Source organism: Eleutherodactylus coqui, chromosome 5 (genome assembly GCF_035609145.1).
Source record: "Eleutherodactylus coqui strain aEleCoq1 chromosome 5, aEleCoq1.hap1, whole genome shotgun sequence".
NCBI classification, from domain to species: domain Eukaryota; kingdom Metazoa; phylum Chordata; class Amphibia; order Anura; family Eleutherodactylidae; genus Eleutherodactylus; species Eleutherodactylus coqui.
In genome coordinates, this window is record NC_089841.1 from 247642764 (window position 1) to 247666355 (window position 23592).

The 23592-nt window shown below is 48.8% G+C and overlaps 1 protein-coding gene across 1 annotated transcript; it reads left to right on the top strand.

Moving 5' to 3' along the window:
• Nucleotides 1-840: 840 nt before the first annotated feature.
• DCAF10 (DDB1 and CUL4 associated factor 10) lies at nt 841-13878 on the top strand. The gene is made up of 7 exons (XM_066604439.1): nt 841-1553; nt 2839-2952; nt 4280-4477; nt 5458-5660; nt 7088-7201; nt 9693-9838; nt 12773-13878. Exons 1-7 carry the CDS (start codon nt 985-987, stop codon nt 13139-13141), a joined length of 1713 nt encoding a protein of 570 aa, XP_066460536.1. The 5' UTR covers nt 841-984; the 3' UTR covers nt 13142-13878.
• Nucleotides 13879-23592: the final 9714 nt, after the last annotated feature.

A 23592-nucleotide genomic window follows, 5' to 3' on the forward strand; every position in this document is an offset into this window, starting at 1 on the left:
GTGACCGTTGATGAGTCCGGCACGTCGGCTCGGGGGCGTTCTGCCGCAGTCCTCTGTATGCAGCGAGTAGAACCTACTGATTTCACTGCGCTCCTTCACATAAGCGGATTTTGCGTCCACAATCTAAGGGGCGTGTCCTATATTCCTGCGCATCGGTGCACAAAAATAGCAATTAACTTGATTAACTTAATTGCCGATGAGGCTGCTTTCACACGGCCAAGAAAATCACATGATATTTGTGTATTGTGAGATGCACAACTCTCGCCCGTATGTAGGAAGCCTGAGTGGGAGCACGGTTGTGTCTATTTTTTGCGTGCGCACACAGTACGGTAAAACACGCACACAAATACACAACACCTATTGTACAAATACACAGCGTACCTTGGCTGACACCTGTATGACACTTGCCCAAGGCCGGATTAACACGAGCGTATGCGTGTTTGCGCATTTTTGCAGAATAAAAGTTGTAATTTGTGCACGCCAATCCGAGTAGTTCACAAAAACTTTTATTTTTAGCTCCCTCCTTTAAATGGAACCCCACGAAAAGTCCCAGTGATAATCCCTGCGGCACGAAGATGCTGGGATTGGAGCAGTCAGCGCATGTTACTACTTATTAGATAGAACGTTAGTAAACAGCACCACCTGGTGTTTCTATCGTGAATTGCACTTTATTCGCTGCCTGCAGTAATGTGAGGAGTCCCACATCAGTACGATGACTTCCGGTCGCCGCCGCTCTATGTAAAACCAGGCAGGACCAAAAGCAGAGGGCGGATGTGACGTCAGAGCTCCCAGCAGCACCGGAAGTATTCATCCCGCCATACTTGTGTTGGGCAACTGTACTATACGAGTACAATTCCCTGTATAACGCTGCATTGCGGGTGTGACATCCACGTACATGTATCTGTGTGCGCTGGTGGACATAACCCGCCGTTCTAGTGGCCGTGTACAGCTCGGGAAGACGGAACGTGAGGCCGGCGCGATGTGATGACGTCACAACCCCCCTCTTTCGCGAGCGGCGCATCGTACAGTCTGCCAGCAGCTTGGACGGGGCTCGCGGCCGTTATCCCAGCAGGTATTCTAGCAGCCGGCAGGGGGCGGCGTGGTGGCCCTTGCGGATATGCGCGTCCGTGCCTCCTCAGCGGTCCCGAGGTCCCAACGGCTGAAGGAGGCGACATCATCCCCCCGCGGCCTGTAGTGCCACCGCCGACCTCAGGAAGAATGAGCGGCACGGAGGAGGAGAGGCCGGAGGAACCGGCGGAAGAGGATGCAAGCGAGGAGAAGGAGGAGCCGCCGCTCATTGTGGAGCCGGGGAGCCCCGCCCCCGCGGAGCAGCCCGCGGCAGAGAGCGTCACTGCTGGTGCTGAGAGCTCTGCCGGGAGCCTGTTCCACTGGCTGAGGGGGAGGTGCCTGGGCCGGGGCCTGTGTGTGGATCCAGCCCGGGACAACTACAGGGCTATGACCAGTCTGTACAGCTCCATCCACCCGTCCGACTCCGTCAACCTCAGCACAAGGACCCACGGGGCCGTTTTCAACCTGGAGTATTCTCCGGATGGGTAAGAGCTGCCATCGCACCGCTAGAGGGGCGGCAGATATCCTCCAGTATACATTAGTAGCAGCACTCCCACTGAGGGCCCTAGTTGTCTGTGGGGCCCCGGCATAGTACTTGGGGGCCTTTTGTTTTGCAGCAATTGCAAATCATGGTTCCGTTCCCTTCCAACTGAGGACGGGTTCCCATCTGCGCTGGTCGGAGGTTCTGTTGCCTATCCGGCACTGTGGGGCCCCGGGCGTACGTGTCGTCTGCGCGGTACCAGTGACTTATAGCCGTGGGACCCCCGGCGTACGTGTCCTCTGCGCGGTACCAGTGACTTATAGTCTGTGGGGCCCCCGGCGTACGTGTCCTCTGCGCGGTACCAGTGACCTATAGTCCGCGGGGCCCCCGGCGTACGTGTCCTCTGCGCGGTACCAGTGACTTATAGTCCGCGGGGCCCCCGGCGTACGTGTCCTCTGCGCGGTACCAGTGACTTATAGTCTGTGGGGCCCCCGGCGTACGTGTCCTCTGCGCGGTACCAGTGACTTATAGTCTGTGGGGCCCCCGGCGTACGTGTCCTCTGCGCGGTACCAGTGACTTATAGTCTGTGGGGCCCCCGGCGTACGTGTCCTCTGCGCGGTACCAGTGACTTATAGTCTGTGGGGCCCCCGGCGTACGTGTCCTCTGCGCGGTACCAGTGACCTATAGTCCGCGGGGCCCCCGGCGTACGTGTCCTCTGCGCGGTACCAGTGACTTATAGTCCGCGGGGCCCCCGGCGTACGTGTCCTCTGCGCGGTACCAGTGACTTATAGTCTGTGGGGCTATAACCCCCTCAGGTGACCCAATGCATAATGCCAGCATGCGGCAACATAGATCCAGAAGGCAGCAGCAAAGGCAACAATGTATCTGCGAGCCACAATATAGTAGGAATGCCTGAGACGACTCGGAGCACAAATCCATGCAGCTCCACATAGAAGAGGCCCGTCGGGGCGTGGGGACCAAATAATAGATAGAATATCGCTTCACCCCCCCCACCGCCGTTTCAGCAGGGGCATTCAGCTCTTCTCAATGAGGGGGTGAATTCTGCACAGAAATAACGTGATAAAACCTGCTTGGAGGCCGACTCTCCACTGCTGATCTGCCCACTGTGGACAATCCACTGCGAATCGGGCCCCGCCTAAGGGTCCAAGTGGTGATAATTGCATCCAGTACTATACCTGCCATGTATCTCTGTGTGTAAGTCATCTAGCGCCGTCCCGCTTCCTGCTGACCGTGGTGACGCCTCTCTGTTCTCCCCTCTTCTTCTTTAGCTCCGTACTGACAGTCGCCTGTGAGCAAACTGAAGTCCTACTATTTGACCCGGTGTCTTCAAAGCACATAAAGACCTTGTCGGAGGCCCACGAGGACTGCGTGAACAACATCAGGTCAGTGGGGGGAATCCTAAAGTTATATGTCTAGAATGAAGGGGCTTCAGCCTTCACTCCCCACCTCTACCGTACATACATGGGGGGAAGGGGGGCTGTAGTCTGTGTGCTACAACACTGCATGGGAATGGCACTATACTGGCTTAATACTCAACATTTAAAGGGGTTCTCCAGGCAGCGGCTGCTGAGATACAGCGGGGGTCGAAGTGGAAGCTGCTGCTCCGACCCCTGTATAGTGGCCGGCGCTCGTAATTGCAGGCGCAGCTCCCATTGATTTCAATTCTGAGCATTGGCCACTACACAGGGGTCAGAGCTTCGGCTTCCGCTCCGACCCCCGCTGGATCTCAGCGGGCGCTGCCTGGAGGAGCCCTTGGTGTTGATGTGCAGCTTGTGATCCCTCCGCTGGACTTCCATCTTGCTAACGGTGGTCATGTGATTGCTGGGAGCAGAATATAATGGCTTCTGTATGATATTACATCTCTGCTTTCATGTACTACCAATATCAGAGTTCTAGGTGTGCAGAACGCGGCGCCCGTGTGAGGTTGGGGAGCAGGATGAGGGTTTACCTCTTGGCTCTGTACCTGCAGCGGGTGAAAGTAATATCAGACTGGCGCTGCTACCTCTCCCCAGTGACCCGGGAGGGGGAGGAATGAAGTTTAATTCATGTTATCGCCCCTCTTATCAATCAGTGGAGTCGTTTTTTCTCTTCTTCCCTCTTCATCAGGGTGCTTTTACCCCAACCGATATCATTCGCCGGAGCGAACAACAAACAATGTCGCAGTGCGCTCATTCGCTGGAGCAGTCAGATAAGAGACGCAGATGAATCGTTAGTGTCCAGTCGTTCGGCTCGCTGTGTAAGTGATGAGAGGAGCGAGCGCTGGTTACCCAACGGGGATTTCTGTGCTGCATTAAACGAGTGATCAGCGAATTCCGGTTCAGTGATTGGCCGTGTTTACGCTGAACGACTGCTCTTCCATTTCTGTTCGTTTAAACTATTTTTTTAATGAATCGCTAATATTCTCGCTGGATCCTGGAAATCCGAATGATCGTTCCGTGTATAAGCAGCTTTGGACTTTGTATCCATCAGATGTGCGGATATTGTGCTCTGTACAGCTGATCTATTACATTCTCCTCGTGAGCCCCCTCGCTGTCCGCCACCAACCCATCACTATGGTGTAACTGACCGCCGCCGTTTACCTGGATTGTAGTTGTATCCCACCAGAGGTCTGGGATAAAGTGGTGACCTCACTGGTGGGTACCGCTGCCGTACCCCTTCTACCATGCAGGCGCTTCTTCTTCATATCCCTGTTCTTTCCCGTTTGTGCAGGTTTCTGGACAACAGGATGTTTGCCACGTGCTCGGATGACACCACCATAGCACTGTGGGACCTGAGGAAGCTCAACACTAAGGTCTGCACCCTACACGGGCATACCAGCTGGGTGAAGAACATCGAGTTTGATACCAACACCAGGCTTTTGGTAACATCCGGATTCGATGGCAACGTCATAATCTGGGATACAAATAGGTAAGTAAGGGATTTAATCTACTGGCTCCTGGCAGCGCGTGGCATCATGATGTGTTCTCTGTATGTACCCTGAGGGGCAGTGATGACAATAAGAGGTTAATGCCACATTTATGAACCGCATTCTGCAGTGACTTCTTGTATCCTATTATATTAATGCCGCATGACGTAAGTTTCCTTCCAGGCATTACTTGTGTCCTGCGGATGGCGCTGGCTCAGGAGTTAGCCCACGCCATCCTGCAGTGGGAGCCGGCTGTGACTGATAGCAGGCCCACCACTGCAACAGCGGGGATCGATGTACACCGCGGCATGTAGAGAGTTCAGGTACAGATTGTGGCATCAACCCTCCGTGATGTAACCATCTGTCACTATTTATCCTACACAACAAAAAGCGTAAAAAAACTTTTTCTTGCTTCCCAAAAAATGCAATAAAAGTGAACAAAAAAAAGTATGTAGCCCACAATGGTACCAATAAAAACCACAGCTCCTCACACAAATAACACAAGCCCCCACAAAGCGCCATATGTGGAAAGATTTAAAAAAAAAAAAAAAAAAAAAAATTCCCAAAAAAAAGTTTTGTTTTTTTTTTATTGTGGAAAAACCTAAAAAAGAAATAATCGCCGTAATCGTAGCGGGCCGCTGAAAAACCGTATCCTGTTATTTATGCTGTGTGATTAATGCTGTAAAAAATGGCCGGACTGATGTTTTCTCTCCTGCCCTCCAAAAAAATTAATACGTTTTATAATACATTATATGCGCCCAAAAATGGTAACAATAAAAACTGCAGTTCGCCAAACGGAAAACAAGCCTGATGCGTCCTTATGGCCACAATAGGCCGTGTCACTAAGGGGTTAAGGTATATTGGGATTAGATGCTGGTGAAGAGCTGACAATTGCGCCCATTCCGTTTCACCTGTTATTTTGCATTGTTTTGCGCCGTTTCCACGCTCTAGTATCTCACGGTCCCGTTGCTTGTATTTCCAGGTGCACCGAGGATGGCTGTCCGCACAAAAAGTTCTTTCACACGCGTTTCCTGATGCGCATGAGGCTGACACCCGACTGTTCAAAAATGCTGATTTCTACTTCCTCTGGTTATCTGTTAATCTTGCATGATTTAGATCTGACTAAGTCCCTAGAGGTCGGCAGTTACCCCATCCTGAGGGCAAGAAGGACGGCTTCCACTTCAGGTACAGAATATGGGCACTCGGCTCCACATATATCATAGTGCCTTATTACACCCCCTTGGTTTTAGGGGGCGGAGGTGTTCAATGTGGTGGTTTTCCCCTGTCCAAACCCACACAGACGCACAGAGATGGGGCCTCTCCTGCTGTCTCGTTCACCTTTGTGGTTGATGTCTCACTGGGTACGTCACCTCCCTGATCAGTATGGATGCGGCCCACCCATCAGATAGCTATTCCAGGGGTTTGCATCGTCGCCCGCCTCTGGAATGCATCTGCAGTGAGATTTATGTTTTCATCAAACCTAATAAAGGCTAATGAAAACAGAACAGAGCTCCTCTGTGCTCTCCGGCAACCTTCTAGTCACCCGGAGCCAGATCTCCTGTGCATCGGTCACTTCAAAGGTGCTCTTTGTGTAGCCGTGCACCCGCATGTCACTCGTCACACACAGATTATCCTCCCTGGCCGCCTCCTTCACCCGCACCTCTGCAGCTGTATTAGTGACTGGGGCTGCAGATGAGAACGTTGTGCCGTCAGGCTTCCTATAGAGCAAATACGATTTTTAAAGGGACTCTGTCGTCTACTTTTTAGTCCTATGAGCTAAACTTATGGGCTGACAGTAGGTGACCCGCTGCGTCCGGGGGTGTAAGGGTTCATCTCCCTGCTCTCCCGGTATGAGTGCTGAAAGCCACCGCTCAGTGCATAAAGTAGTCCGCCTGTTCTAATATTATAACGGACGGGCTACTTGGCAGCAACGCTCAATGTATGAGCGGCATCTTTCATCGATCCCACCAGGCGACCGATGAGGGAGGTAAGTATAACCCTTACATCCCCAGACTCAGCGGGTCACCTACTTTTAGCGTAAGCTTAGCTAATAGGACTGAAAGTAGGTGTCAGAGTCTCTATTTCAGGGGCTCTAGCCCAATGATCATACACAGGCTTAGGGTGGCGCTTGGTTTATGTTTCAGTAATCATGGCTCCTGAACAGCAGCCGGCGATTACAGTGGCATGGTTTACAGGGGTTCACTAGCAGTTAGTGGGGTCGCTTCCATCCACAATTGTGTTGTGTGATAGTGTCCTGCTAAGGCTGCTTTCACGTTATATTGTGACTTCTGGTTCCCTTCTGGTTTCTGTCCTCCATGCACGGGGAGAGAAGCAGCACTTGCACCGTAGGGCTGAATACACGGTCTCTGTTTCATAGTTTCCGCCCCAAGCTCCGCACTTTTCTGTCTATTGTAAAGGATGGAAACCAGCAGGATCTCCGTCTCCCATATTCACATCTATGGAGCCGTCCTGGTATCTGTCCCCATGCAGTCTGCAGTGTATTGCGCACCAGCCGCGTCCTGCGCTCCGGGGACGTCTAGGCCGTGTCAGTGTGTGTTAACTAATGCTAGCTGAAGAATATCTGAGTTTACAGTCTTCTGTCTTCTCCACAGACGTGACCACATCGCCTACATCCTCGGACTCCCGGCCGTCCAGCTCTCCTTGTCATCATAGTGACTTGGGCTCTCTGTTTGAGAAGCATACGTCCCGGGCCTCACAAAGAGAAGGTACGTCCCAAACACTACTGCCTTCTACCATCTGTTCAGGGGGATAAATCGCGCCCAATTCATCAAAACTCTCCCTGGATATCTGGGATGTATGCCATTGTGGTGCGGCCGGCGTGACCTCATACATCGCTGCAGCACCTCTTACAGGCCCAAAGAATGTTGTCCTTCTCTGCTAGATGTTCTAGCTCTTCCTTACCTGCATCAGGTGTTTCAGCAGTTTGCCCTCTGCAGACTCCGTCTCTGGTTTTCCTGAGCTCTGCGCCAGGTTCAGGCACTTTGTGTAGTGATGTCCCCAGACCGGGTCTGTGCTGGCTCCTAGTGAAGCTGCACAGGGTTATGATGGGTGTCATGGCCGATCTCCCCATGTTCTACTAGCCACAGTACTGCTTCATAACACATGACCTACAGGGTCTTGTGAAGTATTCTCCCCTCTTGGTGTTTTCATTGTATTGCAATATTACCTGGAATTAAGATGGATTTTAGTTTAGCCTTCCTGTAACGGAGCTGCAGCGCGGCCCCCATTAGTGCAGAGAGTGGAAAAATACCTGGTTTAAAAAGTAAATAAAAACTGGAAACTTTGAGTGCAAATGTATTCACCCCCTGAACCCGGTCTGGGCACAGCAATTAACTTTGGAGGTCCCATAATTAGTTGCATCGGGTCTCCCTGTGTGCAATCCAATGTCCCATGTCAGTATGAATACACTTGTTCTGAAAGCCCCCGAGTCTGCAGCACCGCTCAGCAACCAACTTAAAGAGGAGGAGCTCTCCGAGGCCGGGCTCACACGAGCGTCATGTAATAGCGTATTACGCACATAATACACGGTGAATGGAGTCAATGGAAGTACATGGATTTTCATCGATGCATTCACACATTGTGTGTAATACTCACATAAAACATGTTCTATTTTACTGCGTATTATGTGTGATAGAGCCCTATTGTTCTCTATGGGCGTGTAATAAACATACATGCACAATTACATATGTGCTGCGTTTATAAGCAGCTTCGCTAACCGTCAGAGGGGGGGAAAAAAAGACACAAGTGAGACTGCGTGGACAGCGCGTGTGAGATAATGTGGAGAAACTATAGAACTACACTCTCCTGGTGCGGACCGATGGTCAAAAGACTGTCCGACACCCTGCTGGGCCTTGTTCGCCTTCAGTATGTTGTGGCAGGGGTCCGGTGAAGGCGCCCTAAAAGGTAGGAAAGGCAATTACTTGAGTGAGGAGTTCGCAGGCAGCAGCGAGTCTCCTCTGATTATCCATGTTAGCTTAAAAAGTGGGACATGAAGGATATCATTTCTCCTAAAGGAGAGCACCCAGAGTCCTAGACCAATACCCTTCCTGACCCACGTCTATAGGCCTCTTCACCAGCCGAGCCAGAAACCTGCTGCACACCGATGAGAGGCAAAAACCCCGAAACAGCTGTCTGTGTATGGAGTCTGGCTTTGGCTTACAATTCCCAGTCGTTGTTGCAAGATGTATTTAAAGGGTCGGACATTGACTTGCAGGAATGTTGCCTTCCAGTAGGTGGCGCTGCAGAGGTATTGTTCCATCTTGCCATTTGCTTAAAATTTTTACACAGTTGTGCAGACAGGTTTGAAGGAAAGAAACGACTTCAGTTTATTCCCAATACAGAGTGTAAGCCATACAGGGATGTGTAACGCGTTCTGAGGGCTTAGAGAGAAAATCGGACAGGGACACTTTATGTCCAGAGTTGGATCCCCATTAAGTGTTATACAGTATTCCTCGCACGTGACCCCCCCCCCCCCCTCCCCTCCCCTCCCAAATTGCTTTGACTGTGACCATTTCCAGTCTGGTGGAGCATCCATACGAATATGCGGTCACTTGCAATGTGCCATTTGCGGTGCGCAGTGTGCATGTGAACACCTCCAGCCGCCATGTTCTTCTTGCCACATGCGGAGGTGCGTGCGAGGCTGCCGACGCATGAACTTACGATCGCAAACCCGCACTTGCTTCCTGTCATATATAATATTTATCTATGCACGTTGGCAATCCGCTTCATTCCAGTATGTACTATGCTTGAAATGCTTGAAAAGGGAGGTTCACCCATTCACTTGGCTTCCGAAACGCATTGCGCTTTCCTGTATTGTTTGCATCTTGTTTTGGAATAAACAGAAGCCGATCCTTTCCTTCAAACCCACCTGGACAACGGTCAGCCCAAGGCGGCCAATGGGAAAATGTAAATATATATCTCCTTAATGGAGGCCCAGTCACCCTCTATCCAGAGCGTGGCGATCTGTGGTCCCGTCTTATTGTACGAGTCCAGAGCTTTCCCCACACATTCGGTAAACGTACACTTGCTTCACACTTGCAGCCTTTATGGGGCATAAGAGGCCATTATAAGACAGATGACAGACTTTCCTGTCTTTGCACGTATTGCTTTATGGGAACGCTGTAAATGGGTCTGGTAAGCTTTAGGCCGTGGACTGAACTGGTTTCCTTCTGTTCCCGTCTTCTAATCCTCTATTAGGCAGTTCCCCTCGTAACAGCCTTGAAGTTTTAACGCCAGAAGTCCCAGGTGAGCGAGACCGAGGCAACTGTATTACGTCCCTCCAGCTGCACCCCAAAGGCTGGGCTACACTACTGCGCTGCTCCAGCAATACCGATGACCAAGAGGTAAGGACGTCCACAGCAGTAACCAGGCGCTGACCACTGCTCCTGAGGATCTGTGCGCTATTTCTCTCATACGGAGTGGAGTAAAATCTCAGTAGATTTTGATTACAGCTCCTGGGATTTGGGTCTCTTAGCCCCTCATGCTGTGATGTTTGGGATGATTGTTCAGGTATTGTGGACAGTTATAGAATGTAAAATTTATGATTTTATTTTTATTTTTTTTTACATTAAAGGGCCACTCTGGTGAAAACACTTTTTTCCAACCGTGCTGACCTCACCTGATTTGCATATCACACTCTGGATGTTTTTTTAAATATATATTGCAGTCACTTTCATGCAGTGCAGCCTCCTGTCTGATACTTGTCAGTCACTATCTTGATGCTGAGATTTATTTCTGTTCACTTTCTCTATGCTAACACTCCCATGATGCATCACATGACCAGTTAGAGCCAGTACCATTTCTGCCTGCCTGGAGGACACTACCATTACCGTCTTTGTTCTATATTCGCCTAAACAAACTGCAGACTGCAACTATATAGTTAGGAGGATGAGCTGTGATCTCCTTCATTATAATTGTGTGACAGGAGCCTCTGATCATTAGCAGAAAATGTGATAGAAATATCTGTGTGGGTGTCCCATCCCTTATGAACAGCCTGCGCAGTAGAGTCCAAGTAATATCATTACACAGGAATTGTGTTGACTGTAAAACTGACTTCTTGAGAGAACATAAAGCCAAGTAATTCACAGATGGTCAGAATGTGGTCACATGACCCATATGATGAAGTAATACTAGTCTGTTAGTTACATAATGAGTAAAATGCTGGGCAGCTGAGCGGAAACTCAACAGACCCCACTATAGTCAATGGGGTCCGTTCGGTTCTGGCATAAGACGGACCAATTCGGGCAGAGAGTTCCCTTTTCCTGCAGGCCGAAGGAAACCAAAAGGGAACCCCCATTGCAGATGAGAAAGCAGCCTGATCTAAACGCAAAAAGAAGTTGCCCAGTGATTGTCCCGGCAGGACTTTCTGCTTCCTCTTAAGAGAATTACTTGTAGAGACGTGGCAGAGATCACAGTTGTTAGAGGGGTTTCTGGTTACCGGACAACATCCCTTCGGTAGTAAAATAACAAACTGACCTATGCTTACCCCTCCGCTGCCACTGGGATCCAGCGCTGCAGCCCCACTGTGGTCCTGGCCTTTAAGTCAGCTGACCTCACAGGAAGTCAGCTGACTGCTGCTGCCAATCAGAGGCCGTTGTCACATTTCCGAACTCCTAGCATCATGACACTCAGGATGTGAGCGCCAATGCCAGGAGAACAAGCGATGACTCTACCACATTAGAGAGAGAGAATTTTTTTTGTTTTGTTTTTCATTTTGGGTTTTAGTTGTTATTCGGCCTTTGGCACATCCTACTGCATTCCATTATAAGGTTGTTGGCAGTGTTGCCCCGTTGGTCATATCTCACTTTTTGGAAAACAATGCTTTTTTTTTTTTTTTTTTTTCCAGTTTTGATATTGGTGTTTTGTTTTTTTTTTGCTATTGGAGAAAAATAAAACCTCGCACCATATGTGACATGTAGGTCAACAGGGGATTACGGAATGGACTACAAACAATGGGGCAGATTTACTAATCCTGCTTAGACAGAATTCTGGCTCATTTACACTGGCAAATCCCTCCCAGAGTGTCCCGAGCGGTGGACTCCTGTTTAACTACTGATGACCTATCAGCGGATAAATAGGTTAGCATTTCAAAAAGTCCAGAATGCCCCTTTAAATTCCTCACTACAGGTCTATTTCTGCAGCGAATTTTTTTTCCCCCCACAGCATGTGGCTTTATTCCCACAAGCATATATCGGGCGCTATTCTCACGGCCGGACGATATACGCTACGATGTGAGGTGTAAAAACTTGTGAACGGGCACACAAATCTAATGGGCCCCGGCGCATATATGCAGAGGCTGCCATCCCGTTGAGCCTTCCCCTTCTCTCCCTGGGCTCACCTCCTCTCTCCTCCCCACCGGCTGATTGCAATGGGAGGGAATGGGGGTGGGGCTAAGCACTTCCCATTGCTGTCTGTGGACAAGGGGAGGGAGCTTGGCTCCGCCCCATCCCTTGCTCGCAGCCAGCAATGGGAAGAGGCGGAACTGGCGTCACTTGGCTCTACCCCTGTCCTGGCCCCTCCCATTGGAATCAGACTGAGGAGAGAAGAGGGAGGGAGTTTAGCAGTCTCACTGGCCCAAAAGATAGTTCTGGCCCCAAAGATAGTTCCAGGACTATCCTTTGGGCCCGATGTAAAAACGCCCGGCGCTATATTGGCCTGACCAGCCGCTTTTACATCGCGGGAATACGGCCATGGAATCTGATGCATTGTATCAAATCACAGCGTATATCGGCCAACCGTAAAAACTGCGGCTAATATATGCTCGTGGGAAAGAGCCCTGTGGATGAGATTCTGCAAATGTCATTCACGTTGCTGAAAGTCGGGACGGAAAATTCGCCCTGTGTGAATATAGCCTTATTGTGCTCAGTAGTAAGACTTGATCATCTGCTTGGCCGATGGCAGGAAAATGAGACCCAGTAGGAGTCCCAGGATACGGCTGGTAGTTGGAGCACCAATCGATGAGGTTTAACTCTTTCCAATCCACTGCCTGACGTCTGAAGACATTCTGATTGAAGGCTGTACAGCTTCGATGTCGGAAGACGTCTGGCAGGGTATTCTTACTGTATATTACTGGCCTCTCTAGTATGTCCCATACTGCAGTACTGGCTCTAGCCAGTAGATGGCGCCACTGTATAATGGCAGAAAGAGAGAGCCCCCTAGGAAACCCTGAATTCAAAATTGGATTGCAAAGGGTTAAGAGAGTGGGAAGTAATTAGAAGAAAATAATTACGGTGTAGAATAATTCTTAGTGATCTAATCCTCTTACTGTCACTTTTCAGTGGACCTGCGTGTACGAGTTTCAAGAAGGAGCTCCTGTCCGTCCCATCTCCCCTCGCTGTTCTTTGCGACTAACTCATTACATCGAAGAGGCGAACGTTGGCCGGGGCTACATTAAAGAACTCTGTTTCAGCCCAGATGGACGTATGATCGCCTCCCCCCATGGATATGGAATACGATTGTTGGGATTTGACTCCCAGTGCAGCGAGCTGGTAGACTGTATGCCCAAGGAGGCCGGGATCTTACAAGAAATCCGCTCCCTATATTCTCATAAGGATGTGGTCCTGACAACAAAGTTTTCTCCCACGCACTGTCAGATAGCGTCGGGGTGCCTTAGTGGACGGGTTTCTTTATACCAACCCAAGTTTTAATGAACTGATCCGGTCAGAATCAACACGTTTCCAGTTATTTGTAGAGACTTCAGACATTATTAGCCTTTGCCTGAAGATGTGAAATTTGCAATGTAAAACCTATGAATAAAGGACGGTGAACTTGGGCCATCGGCAACTTTTTCTCCTCAGTTGGGTTTTCACATCTTATGATTTGGACTAGCGCGGGCTGCACTCTCCCGGCGAGATCCGCTCCGTCTAGTCGTACTTTAACCGTACCACTGGTTCATCTTAAGAAGCCGATCTGTGGTTCTAACAGTCATGGCTGTATATCTGGCATTATTTATTACTGTACAATAAGTTATAATACGGATTGTGACTTTGAGTTGTGCATGGTGTTCATTAGCAATTGGGTGATCAGGTTCAAAGCTCCCACTAATAAAGTACAATATGTAACTATGAAGACTTACTGTATGATGTAGACAACTGGCTGCTGTTCTGATCTGACTGTCATTACATTGGTTTAGCCCATATGATATATTACTTGCCTTCGGTATTGTGCAGCCGGCATTTTAGATTTGGTTTTGTTTTGTTTTTTTTATTAACCAAGACGACTCTTTTTGTACAAATGCTCATCAGTTTCTTCAAAAATGTGTTTCCTAGTGGACTAGAATGTTATTAAATTCTGCATCTATGCTATCTTTTGCATTGGATATCAGTTGGATGAGTTTTGTTTATCATGACTGTATTGTTATAAAGAATAAAAATATTAGAAAATATTCCCAGAGAGCAGTAGTACCTAAAATATGGCTTTTTAAAAAAAAATTCATAACCAGCGTGACCTCTGCACACAATGACAGAAACTTATATTCTGAAGTTTAAAACCCTCCTTCAGCAGAACAGCTGATAAGCAGGACCGCATGCTGTGTCTGCTGTCCCTGGTGCTGAACTCTCCAAGGGGAGCCCACAGCTGAACAATACCACTAATTCCAGAGCTCACACCTCCTGCTGAGTTTTGTAACAGCTCCCAGATGCCCATTTGCATGCAAATGAAGCTGATAAGTACTAATAGCAATTAGTGCCTATTAGTACTTTGATGCAAAAGGATCGCTGATCTTTTGAAAGATGTGTGTGTAAATGGGCCTTAAGTGGGTCACTCTTTTAGCTACAAACATATCTTTCATAGCGGCTATACTGACAATTCTGTGTCTGTTAGGTCGACTTCACAAGGGCGTATTTACCTGTGCAAAACACTGAGAATAGAACCCATTGCTTTAAATGGGCTAGTTCACACATCCATATTTTGTGCGTGCATGGCTGTCGTTTTTCTGCGTATTTGCGCACCAGAGGTCCCCTTAGGAGTCAATGAGATTGCGCCTCTCTCCCTCACCGAAGTCTGTACAGCTCCGATGTCAGAAGACATGAGACAGGGTATACTTACACTATTCGGGCAGCTGCTCCGATGAATCCCATCGTGTAGTTACTAGCGTCTGTCAGCAGGAAGAGCAAGCCCCCTAGGAAACCCTTAATCCAAAAATAGATTGGAAAGGGTTAATACGTCAATTTGATCAACAGATTTGTTTTTCGCCCGCTGCTGGGTTTTGCAGTGGAAAGATTAAAATTTGTTTTCCCTCTCCCATTGTAGCACTATGACAGAGGGATCCCCTCAGGGTCCTTATACAGCATGACTGGGGGGGGGGGGGGGGGCGCTTCAGTAACGGACACCCCAGGGATAATCGCTACTCTGCTCTCTAGCAGATCGAGGCGCACTCAGCGGTCGATCGTTGCTTGATTTTTATGCCTGCTGGAAGGTGGTCAGGAACAGCTTAAAAACCAGAGCTGGGATATGATGTTTGCAGGACGCGGGGTCTGTAGGAGGACAGTATTCTCCATTCACAGAAATGTCTGGTCTTGAATTAAAAAAGAACAAAAAAAAAAAAAGGAAGAAGCCAGACAAGAAAACAAATTGCTAAGTTAGGCGAGTGCAAGTACCCTTTTGATGATGAGGGAGCGTTATAATCACCCCCCTAGAACCCCATTAGAACCCTCTTCCTATTTCCAAAGTTTCCCATAAAACCTCTTTGAAGACCTTGACTTACGAAAGGATCTCCTGGATAAGAAAAAACAAGCGGCCGCGTTCCTTTGGAAAACAAGAAGCAGTGTTGACTGCATAAACTAAATATGGCCGCCGCAGGTAATGGTGGATGTTTATTGGTGTGGACAGAGCAATCCGATGTACTATATACAGATATAGGAAGTGTTCATGTACTGTGACAGGCAAGCTATGCAGATATCACAGCATATCCGACGCCGAGAAGTCAATGGGCTACGGAAGTGGCGTAAGGTGCAAAATGAACATTTGGTGTGTTAGACAGCTGTCATATCTGTATATATCACCCTCCCATCCAGACCTATTAGATTCCTTGTGTACTACGCTATCGAGAATGATAGTATATGATGGATGCATTATGATTGCCCACTACTGCCTTAAAACCTGGGCACGGGTTAACCCCTTAGCGATGAAGCCAAATTTTGAAAACCTGACATCTGTAACTTTAGCATAGAATAGCTCCGTGAAGGTTTTGTATATCCAAGTGATTCTGATGTTTTTTCACCACATGTTGTAAAAGCTTTCTTTTTAACCATTTAGGAGACGTACAAATTTAACATTACGTTTCAGCATTTTGAGGAACACTTTGTTTTCCTGCACCAAGCCAAGATTGCAAAGGCTCATGGGTGTCAGAATAATAGATACCCCCATAAATGACCCCATTTTAAAAACTACACCCCTTAATGTATTCACTGAGGGGGGTCAGGAGTATTTTGGCCCAACAGTTTTTTTTTTCAGGAATTAATGTAATTTAGAGGAGAAAAATAAAAATTTCATATTTTTGTAAATGTCACTTTAAAGACTTTTTCTGTAGTGTACATGAAAATGAGGATTGATCCCAGTGTTTGTCCTGTGTTCAGAAACATACCCGTTGTGGTCCTAATCATCTGTCCCTTTGCACAACGGGGCCCAAAATGAAAGGAGTAGTCTGTCTTTCAAAACAGAAATATGCTTGAAGGCATTGTATGCCCTGTTGCCCACTTCTAGAGCCCTTGAGCTGCCAAAACCATAGAGAACCCCCACAAATGACCCCATTTTGAAACCTAGACCCCTTAACTAATTCATCTAAGGGTGTACTGCCCATTTTGACCCCACAATTTTTGAATAAATTCAAGCACTGCAGAAGGAAAAAAATTGTTATTTTAGTAAGTGTCATTACTTACATACCCATTGTGGCCCTAATCTTATGCCTGGATGCACAACGGGGCCCAAAATGGAAAGAGCAGCCAGTGGCTTTCAGAACAGACATTGTGCTTGAAGGTCATTTAGGCCCCATTGCCGAATTGCAGAACCCTTGAGCGGCCAAAACCATAGAGAACCCCCACAAATGACCCCAGTTTGAAAACTAGACCCCCTTAACGAATACATCTAGAGGTGTACTGTGTATTTTTAACCTACAATTCTTGAATGAATCTAAGCAAAGCAGAAGGAAAAATTACGACTAATTTTTTTGGCAATTGTGTCAATTTAAAAACTGGGTTTTTTTTGTACAGCACATGTATAAATGAAGATTTTCACCCCAAAATTGATCCCCCTGTTTGTCCTGTGTTCAGAAACATACCATTGTGGCCCTAATCTGTTTACTGGACACATGGCTAGGCCTATAATATAGAGGGAACACCCGTTGGATTTCAGGGCACAACTGAATACATTCCAGGCCCCATTGCCCACTTGTGCAGAAATTGTGACTGACTTCAAGGGTCCTAATCTGTAGTATGTTGGGGAGCTGCACACAAAAATAGCCATGAAAATTTTTTATTGGCTCTCGTTTGGAAGATGTTTTATATAGCTCAGTTTCTGTGTTTCACCATGTAAATGTATCCAGTAGGACTGTAACAGCCTAACATCTTAAAGATTAAAGAGGGAGTTTTCAAGGGTCCTCAGATTCGAGAGCTCTTCAAAGATGCCCGGTTCAACAACTTGCTGCAGGGTGATGCAGAACGAGCATGGGATCCTTTTCGCCTCGTGTCTACAAACTTTCTCGGGAATGTTAGGGCAGAAAACAATAAGACATGCTGATGCAGCATCAGGAACTTGGCTGCAATATGTCTCAAAATATCCACTTCCTTCATTCAAACCTGGATTTCTGTCCAGACAACTGTGGTATGGTTAGTGATGGACATGGCGAACATTTTATCAAGATATCGCAACAAAGATACCAGGGAACATGGTCCGCTGCCGTGCTGGCCGACTAGCGCTGGCCCCTCCGCTGCCGTGCTGGCCGACTAGCGCTGGCCCCTCCGCTGCCGTGCTGGCCGACTAGCGCTGGCCCCTCCGCTGCCGTGCTGGCCGACTAGCGCTGGCCCCTCCGCTGCCGTGCTGGCCGACTAGCGCTGGCCCCTCCCCTCCCGTGCTGGCCGACTAGCGCTGGCCCCTCCCCTCCCGTGCTGGCCGACTAGCGCTGGCCCCTCCCCTCCCGTGCTGGCCGACTAGCGCTGGCCCCTCCCCTCCCGTGCTGGCCGACTAGCGCTGGCCCCTCCCCTCCCGTGCTGGCCGACTAGCGCTGGCCCCTCCCCTCCCGTGCTGGCCGACTAGCGCTGGCCCCTCCCCTCCCGTGCTGGCCGACAGCGATGCTCCCCAACAGCTGGACAGGAGACAGGCAAAGAAATTTAAAACATAGTCTATGACTTGTTACAGGTATTGACCATCGGCCTATTACCGTTGGCAAGTATGTCATGATGTAAACAATTATTGCAGCTTACAAAAAAAAAAAAAAGTGCCAATTTTGTCTCCCAGAATCGTGTTGAGCACATAAAAAATTAATAAGAAGTTACATGCATAAAAGACACACGTGAAAACCGTAGCTCTGAATATCCCAATACAAACCAATTCTTCAAGCTGTCTGTATTATGCCCATAATACGAAGCATAAATACATCCGTGTGAACGACCCTTATAAACAGCCAGAATGCTGATGTGGCCCTCGGTGACCATGAGTTTTACACCCCTGCCCTAGACCATGATAGACAATGCTATCTAAGGACACCAGCCACAATAAATGGCTTACCGCCGCAGGACCTTGTACCGCTCCGAGTGATAAGAATAGCTGTAAAATGAAGAAAAGCTGCAGTCATCAAACTTCTGCCATCACAGGACGACATTAGGAGTGACAGACGTTGTATAGCAGCGAGATGTACGTGGATGGGTTAATACTTAGTATTTCCTTAGGAAACGCCTCTATTGATGAGCTATTTTCAGGAAAGATCATCAAAAGTTGATCGGTTGGGGTCCGTCGCTTAGGCTCCGGCCCCTCAGCTATTCACGCGTCTGCTGTCAGTGCTGCAACACACAGGGGTCAGAACCATGCGGGTGATTGCAAGTGCAACTCATTAAAATCAATAGGTGTTGCACCTGCAGTGACAAGTGGCGCCACTACACCAGCGTTGGAGAAGCAGCTTCCACACCATTCCTGTGCAGCAAGCACTGACAGCCACAGCAGTCAGCTGATCGGTCGGGGTCCCAAGTCGTGGGTGGACCCCTGCTAATCAACTATTGATGACCTATCCAGTAATATTGCCCTGGAAATCCTCTAAGCCTCACGCACAGGCTCCATGCATGTAGGGTAGACATTGTATTTGTAGAAGCTTTGTATTTGTATGAGCTGTATTAAAGTATGAGCTGAGAAAGTATGATACAGTTCCATCATGGCAGTTCGACAGGGTAGGCGACAGGTAGGCCACAAACTCTGCCTTAATGCTTTACACTTAAAAGCTATCGCTAATGTTGTCACTTCTGTTCTCATTGTTGCTCTCAGTTTCAGAACTTCTTTCAAGTGCCAACCTCTGGGGCGCTCTATTCACATTAGCCCCTCTCTCCAGTCCTCACCTGTGCACAACTCGCATGCACTCTTTACCTTCTTGCTTAGCCTCAAACGCCCTAGTGCCACTAACAAAAATAACAGTCTTCCTCATAAATCTCCTAATCATCTGCTAACCCTAACTATTCTGCTGTTACTAGCTGCTGGGGATATCCTGGCCCACCCTCCACTGCTCCTAGCTATTACCCCCTACCGGGCTCACTAATAAAATCTCCAAGCCCAACTGCTAGCCCATGCATACCCTCCCCTGACTCCTTTAAATGTGCCCTCTGGAACTGCCAGTCAGCATGTAATAAACTCCCCACTATCCACAACTTTTTTACTGCTAAATCTTTAAATCTGCTCGCTCTAACAGAAACGTGGATACAGCAGTCTGACACGGCCCCCCCTGCTGCACTGTCCTACAATGGCCTGCAGTTCTCCCATACCCCGAGACCAGATGACAGGCGTGGCGGAGGAGTAGGTGCTCTTCTCTCCCCGAAATGCACCTACCAGATCATCCCCCCTGTACCCTCACTCACTTTTCCATCATTTGAAGTACATATGCTATGGCTTTTCCGCCCGCTGTCCATGCGAGTAGCAGTTATCTATCGCCCCCCAGGTGCTGCTCGCCTGTTTTTGGACCACTTTGCTGCCTGGCTCCCCCACTTCCTATCCTGTGAAATTCCAACCCTCATCTCAGGTGATTTTAACATCCCCACTAATGACCCCAACTCCCCATCTGCCTCTCAGCTTCTTTCGCTCACCTTCTCCCTTGGTCTCTCTCAACTCACAGCCTCTCCCACTCACAGAGATGGCAATACTCTGGATCTGGTCTTCCTCTGGCTCTGCTCTGCTGCCAACTTCACTAACTCCTCTCTCCCGCTCTCGGATCATAACCTCCTCTCTTGCTCTGTCACGCTCCCTAACATCTCTCCAGACCCACCTACCTACAGTACCTACAGGAACCTTAAGGCCATTCATACCCAGAACTTTGCTGAATCCCAACAGTCCTCTCTGTCCCCCATCTCTCTCCTCACCTGCCCCAACCTGGCTGCCGCTCACTACAACACCGCTCTCAAACATGCCCTGGATGAAGCGGCGCCCCCCAGGACCCGAGCCATCCAATGTAGACCACGGCAACCCTGGCTCACGCCTCAAACGCGCTTCATCCGGCGGTGCTCTAGAAGTGCTGAACGGCTGTGGAGGAAATCGCAAACGTCCGCAGACTTCCTCCACTACAAATTCATGCTCAGAACCTACAACCTTGCCCTCCACCATGCCAAACAAGTCTATTTCACCTTTCTAGTCTCCTCACTATCCCACAACCCTAAACGGCTCTTTGATACTTTTCACTCCCTTCTCAGCCCTAAACCACAGCCCCCGGTGACGGATCTCAGTGCCGAAGAGCTGGCTGCTTACTTCAAAAAGAAAATTGATGACATCCGTCAGGAAATAACTTCCCAATCCCAGACTAGCCCTGACCTTTGTCTTGTCAGCACTGCATCTAGTTCCTGCTCACTGTCTGTACTCAGACCAGCGACAGAGGAAGAAGTCTCCAAATTGCTCTTCTCTGCTCGCCCCACCACCTGCGCTAGCGACCCCCTCCCCTCAGCCCTCCTCCGTTCCTTCTCCCCAGTGGTCATCTCCCATCTCACCACTATATTCAACCTCTCTCTGACCTCTGGCATCTTTCCCTCTTCTTTCAAACACGCCATCATATCCCCACTGCTAAAGAAGCCGACTCTGGACGCGACTGATGCTGCCAACTACCGACCCATCTCAAACCTCCCCTTCATCTCCAAACTACTAGAACGGCTGGTTTACTCCCGCCTTGTAAGCTACCTATCAGAGCACTCTCTCCTAGACCCCCTACAGTCTGGCTTTCGACCTCAACACTCGACAGAAACTGCCCTTACAAGGGTATCCAATGACCTACTGACAGCCAAATCGAGGGGCGATTACTCCCTACTGATCCTCCTCGACCTCTCTGCAGCATTTGACACTGTTGACCACAAACTCCTCCTCAGTATGCTACGCTCCATTGGCCTAAAGGATACTGCCCTCTCCTGGTTCTCTTCCTACCTATCTGACCGCTCTTTTAGTGTCTCCTTTGCTGGCTCTACCTCCCCTCCTCTTCCCCTTGCTGTTGGGGTCCCCCAGGGCTCTGTCCTCGGCCCCCTTCTTTTCTCTATCTACACAGCCCCTATTGGACAAACCATCAGGAGATTTGGCCTCCAATACCACCTGTATGCTGATGACACCCAGCTATACACCTCTTCCCGTGACATCTCTGCACCTTTACTCCAAAACATCACTAACTGTCTGTCCGCTGTCTCTAACACCATGTCCTCTCTCTACCTAAAACTAAACCTCTCTAAAACTGACCTGCTGGTATTTCCACCCTCCACTAACCGACCTCCTCCTGACATCTCCATCTCAGTGTGTGGCGCCAACATAACTCCTAGACAACATGCCCGCTGCCTTGGAGTCATATTTGATTCTGATCTCTCTTTTACCCCCTACATCCAATCTCTGGCCCGAACATGTCAGCTGCACCTCAAGAACATCGCAAGAATTCGCTCTTTTCTCACTGTGGACACGCTAAAACCGCTTACTGTTGCCCTCATCCACTCCCGGCTCGATTATTGCAACTTGTTGCTGATCGGCCTCCCCTGCACCAGACTCTACCCTCTCCAATCCATCCTGAATGCGGCAACCAGGCTCATCTTCCTGTCCAGCCGCTACTCGGATGCCTCTGCCCTGTGCCGGTCACTGCACTGGCTGCCCGTTAAATACAGAATTCAATTTAAACTCGCCACCTTCATCCACAAAGCCCTCCACAGCGCAGCGCCCCCCTATATCGCCTCCCTCATCTCAATCCATCACCCAGCCCGGGCTCTCCGCTCTGCTAACGAAACCAGATTGAGCGCCCCTTTAATTCGAACTTCTCATTCCCGCCTCCAAGACTTCTCCAGAGCAGCACCGGTCCTCTGGAACGCACTACTAAAGGCTACCTGAGCAATCCAGGACTCGCAGAACTTCAGGCGTGCTCTAAAAACGCACCTCTTCAGGGAGGCATACCACATTCCCTAAACAAACCCCTCTGTACTCCGCCTGATAACATGCTCCCTGACCTACTGACTGCAATCCCTGCTAGCCATCATAAACCGCTCCTGCAGTCATACTGTTTCTGCCGTCACACGGCTAAATGTCTGACCATTGTCTATGTGTATATCACCCCTCACGCTCCACCTCGCCATACAGTGCACATCTCCATCCCCTTTACCTCCTGTACCCCCCATTACTTGTAGTATGTAAGCTCGTTGGAGCAGGACCCTCACCCCTATTGTTTCCATCAATTGATTACTTTGTAACCGTGGTTCTGTAATGTTTGTACTTTTGTCTTTCTGTATCCCCTGTCTATGTAAGCGCTGTGGATTATGTTGGCGCTATACAAATAAAGTTTATTATTATTTATTATTATTAGAAGTAATGCTTCCAGGGGAGAATAGTTCCTTTAGAAGATACTGGGATCCATGGTGCCAGCGAAGAAGGGTCCCGCTCCCAGGGACGACCCGACAACCTTTTCCTGCCACCCCCAAGCTCTCTTAGAGTTGGCGCTCAGCTGTTTAGTAAAAACTGTGGAGGGAAAATATGGCAGACTTACGAAATAGTCTAAAAGAAGAGCTATAGCACGGTTACGCATAGCCGCCAGTTATAGCACAACTGTTATTACACCAGAATAGACTGAAATGAACGCTGTGCCGTGATTGGTTGTTACAGACAGACAGTTTCAGAAATCAGCCCCAAAAGTACAATAAAGCTGAAAGACATTAAGATAAGAATCCAATGGGAGGTCTGCTAGTTATACTCCCAAATGAGCCCATACAGGATAAACCCATGAGACAAGGGGCCTCTGAGCGGATTTCGCAACAGAATTTTCTGTGGCTGATTCCGCTTCAAAATCTGCAGTTTTTTGGCACAGAGCTGCATGTGGCATTTGCCCTGTTAGTGATCAAAATCCGCATGCAGAATTGCATTAAAAAGTGAATGGATGTATCCTTTTTTTCCCTAATACACTAAGAGGGAAAGTCGGAGCAAGGAGAAAACCAATATGTCCTATTATTGCCCGATTCTCGGATGAAAACAGCACGTGTATGGGAGCCCTCATGTACATCAGACAACACATGGACGGAAAATATCAGGTGCTACCTTAAAACATATTTTGAACAACTAGTGTCAGGCAGCTGCTGCCAAGGCAAATAGGATCATGGGGTGCATCAGAAGAGGTATAGGAGCACATAACAAGAACATTGTTCTTCCTCTTTACAAGTCACTGGCCAGACCACACATGGGATATTGTGGGCAGTTTTAGGCACCAGTACTCAAGAAGGACGTATTAGAGCTTGAGCGGGTACAAAGGTGGGCAACTAAAGTAATAAATGGAATGGGTAGACTACAATACCCAGGCTAATCTAATTTCCTTATATGGCAAAATCACTGACTGGGTTGATCAGGGAAATGCGGTGAATATAGTTTATCTTGACTTTAGTAAAGCATTTGACAAAGTATCTCATACCATACT

Excerpts from the sequence above, each read along its gene's own strand:
- DCAF10 (XM_066604439.1), top strand. The coding sequence starts at position 985 with ATGACGTCACAACCCCCCTCTTTCGCGAGCGGCGCATCGTACAGTCTG. Across the intron at positions 2,953-4,279 it reads GACTGCGTGAACAACATCAG|GTTTCTGGACAACAGGATGT; the intron begins GTCAGTGGGGGG and ends CCGTTTGTGCAG. Across the intron at positions 4,478-5,457 it reads ATAATCTGGGATACAAATAG|GTGCACCGAGGATGGCTGTC; the intron begins GTAAGTAAGGGA and ends TTGTATTTCCAG.